This window comes from Vipera ursinii (genome assembly GCF_947247035.1).
Source record: "Vipera ursinii genome assembly, chromosome: 1".
Taxonomy (NCBI): domain Eukaryota; kingdom Metazoa; phylum Chordata; class Lepidosauria; order Squamata; family Viperidae; genus Vipera; species Vipera ursinii.
The window spans coordinates 191823208-191828862 of record NC_139512.1 but is presented as its reverse complement, the minus strand read 5'-3'; the positions used below and the strand labels follow the sequence as shown (position 1 = coordinate 191828862).

The 5655-nt window shown below is 45.1% G+C and overlaps 1 protein-coding gene across 2 annotated transcripts in view; it reads left to right on the top strand.

The window, feature by feature from the left end:
- The first annotated feature begins 5175 nt into the window (after window positions 1–5175).
- Window positions 5176–5655, top strand: part of RUNX2 (RUNX family transcription factor 2) — a 184659-nt gene continuing 184179 nt past the window's right edge. For both annotated transcript variants that reach the window (XM_083349950.1, XM_083349951.1), the window contains exon 1: window positions 5176–5655. This exon is cut by the window's right edge and continues 199 nt beyond it. In XM_083349950.1, coding sequence (XP_083206076.1) covers window positions 5522–5655 — 134 coding nt within the window. In that variant the 5' untranslated portion in view covers window positions 5176–5521.

Here is a 5655-nt window from a genome sequence, read left to right as displayed (position 1 = left end):
GTTGTGGCTTTGAGAAAAAACAACTTGCATGATATGGAGATGTTCCAGGGAATTCAGGATGTTCTATATGGAAGCTTATTTTTGTGGGGTCCCACAGCAATCCCCATTAAATAGATTGGGCTGAATGGTACTAGGTGCCCTTCATTTACAAAATACACTTTAATTCTAGATAGTTATTTGGGCTGTCAGCTTCCTGGTTCGAATCCAACCAGTTCTTATAATTTGCATCAGGGCCTCCATCCAATCATTTGATTAGATTTCTGTTGCAGCAATCTTGACACATAATCAAATACTGTATCCCTGATTATCATATATTTAATTATGTTTATATCCTTCCATATTTTAATGTGTACGGATCACTGATCACAATAAAGGATGTTTGTGTATAACATTTGAGTAGAAATATTGTAAACTTAGTAATACTGTTTGATAACTAGCCTTTTATTCTGTTATGCTACAAAAGTATGAATGTACTGTAATTTAGCCAAAGCAAAGCAAATTTAACATTTGTTTATTTTGATGGCATAGACAAACTTCTGATTAATTTAACTTCCACTGAGACATCAGAACAGCAGTCAAGGAATTATGTGTTGTACCTAAGTGATCCATCCATGTGAAAAGATCAAAGAGCCTCAGTCATGTTGTAGGCAACGCTTGTAGCCTCATCCCAGAGCCTCATTGCCCCTGGTATTCCAAGTGTCAGATGAAGGTAGCACAGCACAACTGAAATATTGACAAACCATCTTCATCAAAAACAGAATGTGCACAAGGCACACGATTCTGATTATTTGTCTTTACTTGAAAAATGGTAGGATCTGGGCAAATTCAGAAAACATAAGTTTGTGGCTTAGCTAGGAAACCATAAAGCAATGGTCTGTCCCACTAATGAAAAAATAAAATAATACAATTTGATGATTTCCTCCAACATCTCCCAAAGCAGCCTATTTATGGGTATTGAATTTAAAAATTGGAATTCACACTTACTATTTAGACAGTGCTAGTGCACTATTTATACTACTGTAATTATTAAATATTCCTACTTAGTTTTATATGTATTAGGTAGCAGTTGAACCAACTGAAAATGTGAAATGATGCTTTGGATCAATAACTGTCTATTAATACAATGAGAATGGATTCAAAGGTGGTGTGGTTTTAGTCAATGACACACAGATATGAGTGGTCTGTTGTGCATATGTTTCTTCTGGATAAAATACAAGTAGATCTTGCCTTACGACCACATTTGAGCCCAACATTTCTGTTGCTAAGCGAGACAGTTGTTAAGTGAATTTGCCCCGTTTTATGACCGTTCTTGCCACAGTTGTTAAGTGAATCACTGCAGATGTTAATAAAACAGTTGTTAAGTGAATCTGGTTACCCCATGGACTTCGCTTGTAAGAAGTCGCAAAAGGTGATCCCATGACCCCAGGATAGTGCAACTGTCATAAATGTGAATCAGTTGTTGAGCGTCTGAATTTTGATCATGTGATCACATAGATGCTGCAATGGTCGTAAGTGTGAAAAATGGTCATAAGTCAGTCTTTCCAGTGGCACTGTAACTCTGAACAGTCACTAAGTAAACTGTTGTAAGTAAAGGATCATCTGTATGTCTGCCTTCCATGAAATGTACTTTTCCAAAATCCTGGCCATGAGACACATTCTCAGTATGATTTTTAAACAATCCACTCTCATAGGCTTACAATAAGGCACTTAAAAAATCAAATTAAAAAAGAAAATTTCATTAACCAAGTTAAATATAGTTTTGAAATCATTTATTTTAAATGCTATATTTGGCCAATAAACCTTTCATTACATTGAAGGCCATCTATAAAAGCCCATGTAATTAAGTTAGTTCCATTATTTTCAAGACAATGGTGATGCATCTGTTTCTGCAAATCATTAAAATCAAGTGTTTCAATTCAAATTTGATTGCAATTAATTTCCCACTGCATACATTCAGTGTCAAATCCTTTTATTTGCTCAGCATCTTTTCCATTCTGGCATTATGATCATATTTTTTTTAATGTAGATGATGAAAAGCAAAACATTTGTGCTTTGTGCAGATAGTATAAACCAAATCATATAATATCTATGGAATTCTAAGCTTCATTTATCTTTATAAATATTATGGCTACTATTAAACCATTTTATCATGAAAGTCAATCCCATTGGAATCCGTAAGATTTTGTTCCAGGTAAAAACTTGGAGTAAACTTGGAATAGTTCCTTGAATAAAAATGAGTATAATCTGAATACTCTAAATTGTGGGCTTTTATAGGATCAAATGCTGTTGCCTCTGCATCAAGGCTTTTTTTCTTTCCAGAGAATGAGGATCATTTTTACTAAAAGCCTAAAACTGTGGAGGCATTTGGTAGGAAAATATTATTTCCACATTAGAAATGACTGCTGTCTATTTTAAGTATCTCTTTACACTAGTTGCCAATAGCTTCCTTAAACATCTAAACATTTATTTTTAGTCAGCAGAGAAGGCAAAGTTTATATTCAATGAGATTTACAGAAAGCAAATAGAAATCTGACAAGCATATTATTAATTATGCAAGCAATTTTATAAATATTCAGTGGTGTCCTAAAGACATTATATATTACCAAATAGGTATCATCAACTCAATTATTCCAAATGCAGTAACAAGTAATATATTTAGCAACAGATCCTAAATAAATCAACTGGATTTATAAATGAAGAATAACTGTTTAGGCTTGAAATGGCAAATGTCAACTGTTCAGGTAATTATAACTGAATTCTAATAGCGATGATAAAAAAAGTGCAAGCATAATGTTCACTGTTGTACGTTTTCAGTTGGCTGCACCAAATTTACCAGTACAACTATATCAGACTCTGATCCTAAAAAAAAACACCAAAAAAACTTCTCAATGTGCCTTCTAAAAAGATGGACAGATGTTAAGAGTTACTAGCCATCACCAGAAGAATCGTCTAGCAAAGAAACATTTCTATCTGAAAGCAGGGATGTTCGTTGGGTGTCCTATAGACGATAACTGTAATGGAAGAATGGACTGGTGTATTTAAAAACGGGGGGGCGGGATGGAAATGCAGACCCCCAAAAACTTGCCTTCTCCTGACAAAGTCGCTCCAACCCAAACGGCGATTTGCTCTAAAGCAAGCAGGGAGTTTCGGGACTGGGGCGGTAGGGAAGGGGCCTAACCCCGTCGTTGCAACGGGTTTGTTTGCTTTTTACGACGACAGACGAAACAGAGAGATCAACGAGGCGCGTGGCTGGGGCGGAAGTCTGCTACTGTGGCCCCTCTCATCTCCAAAAGTACTCCGGGTGACAAATGGGGGTGCAAGAGAGGAGGAGGGTTTTTGACCTCGCTGCCCTTGCCTGTTGTTTTCAGGCCTCCTCCTCCTCCTCCTCCTCCTCTTTCTTGGGTCTTGGAAGGAAAGGCGGGAGAGGTCCTCGATGCTAAATACAGCCTAGCAACTCTCGTGAAAACTGTACTAGGAAGAGGAAGAGGAGGTCGCCGGGGTTACCCTAGCGCAGGGGTCGGCAACCTCGGCTCTTTTATGACTCGTGGACTTCAACTCCCAGAATTCCTGAGCCAGCTATGCTGGCTCAGGAATTCTGGGAGTTGAAGTCCACGAGTCATAAAAGAGCCGAGGTTGCCGACCCCTGCCCTAGCGGCTTCCCACTTTTTTCTCGCGCCGATCCCTACGCCTTAGAGCGCGCGGACTGCCGGCAGCGGTTCTCGGCGGGGAGGCTTGAAGGCTCAAAGCCGAATTCAGACCTTAGAAATTAGGGCCGATTTGATAGGTTGTTATCTACACTGGGCGGCGTTTACCCCTCTTCCACTATTGGGCGCGCGGAGGCTTTTTTGCCTAAGCTCGGCCTTTCGTTGCGCGCGTGCCGAGAACGAGCCGAGCGCTCCGCCACCTTTTAAACGCTTCCTCAGGAGGCTCTTTCATTGATTGGCAAAAGGTTTCGGACTGCCAGATGTGGGGTTGGAATGGGGACTGTGTTGACACTGGGTCATCCTCGGGGGCTTGCTCGGAAAGTAAGATCCCGACCTTAAAAGTTTATGACGGAAGGGTGAATAGGAAGACTCCCCACTCCGCCGTCCCGTGTCCCACCCTCGCCCGGAGAGCAGGGCGGGTCTCGGGATTCTCGCTGGACGGGCAAGAGGGAAGGAAGGCAAGGACGCGAAGGATTTGAGTTGCTTTGGAAAGCTCCGGAGCCGGAGGACCGAGCGAAGCCCACCCACACCCCCCCCCGGCGCCACGGCCCCTCATCAGCGTAAATGGTTGCGTTAGCCAAGCAGGCAGAGTTCCGTCTATCATATAAACCGCAAACAGCTAATCCATTAGAAATCCCAGCCTCCAGCCCACGCCCCACGCGCACCCACTCCGGACCCGTTTTTGACTCCCCAAGTCGATCCCTTTCAGTCGGTGGCTTCTTCTTCTTCTTCTTCTTCTTTTTTTTGGCTAGATCAGCCCCGCGGCTTTTTCGAAGCGCTAGCCGAAGTCGAGAGTGGTTCGCCTTCCTCAGAGGCCACCCCTAGCAGTCTACTTTAGAAACTCGCCCCGACAACCCGCCCCCTTCACACACACACACACACACACACAGAGACGGACAGACAGACACGCTATTCGTCCCACGCAGTTTGTTGCTCCAGTCGGCAGTTCGCCCCGACAGATTCTCGAGCTCAAGGAGCCGCCTAAAGTTCCTGTCCTCCTCCTTATTTTGACTACTTTTCCTTTCCTAAACCCCACCCCGGAGAACTTGCTGCTTTTGCGGAAGAAGAACTGAAGCTCGTTCCGAGCGAACGGCAGACTTTTGGCTAAGAAGTTCTCCTCCCGCCCCCCCCTCCCAATTATCTTTCGCTACCCAAAGCGACAAAACTCGCCAGCAGAAAAGCCCAACCGAGCGAAACTCGCACCTTCGTTTGATTCGACTCGGGTGGAAAGGGCGGGGGGGGGAGGAGGAAGAGAGTTTTGCTGCAAGACCCCCGTAGGAAAGCGAGCAACTCCACTTCCAGCCAATAAATCTTGCCCGGAGGAGAGGCAAAAAAAAAAAAAGGCTCAGGAAGCTTAGCTTACCTCCTCGCCCTTCTAAAGAAAGAAGAAAATAAGGAAGGACGCGGGGAGCCGGGGGGGGAGAGAGAGAGACAAAGCAGCCCAAACGCGTAGCGGTGGAAGACAAGACGCGCCGGGGCGAGGAAGGGAGAGCGAGCGAAGCGGAACGGAGCGAAAAGGGAGGAAGAGACGCGCTCGCAGCTCTGCCGCCGCCGGGACTTCGCCGCGGCGCTTAGCCAAGAAGCCGCGCGGCCGCCCAAGCGCCTCCCGCGTTCAGCCGCACTTTTTTCCCCGCCGCGATTTCTTCCCCCCCCCCCCGCCCGCAAGCCCTCCGCTCTCCCTTTCCTCGGAGCCGCTTTCCCTGGTCCTCCCCGCATCCCTCTCCGTCCCTTCTGCCCGTCTCTCTTTTCGACTCCCCGCTCTTCCTCCAACGCCTCTTCGAGTCCCCTGCAGACCTCGCTAACTTGTGGCTGTTGTGATGCGTATTCCCGTAGATCCCAGCACCAGCAGGAGGTTCAGCCCCCCTTCCAGCAGCCTGCAGCCCGGAAAGATGAGCGAAGTCAGCCCGGTGGTGGCGGCAGCCCAGCAGCAGCAGCAGCAACAGCAGCAGCA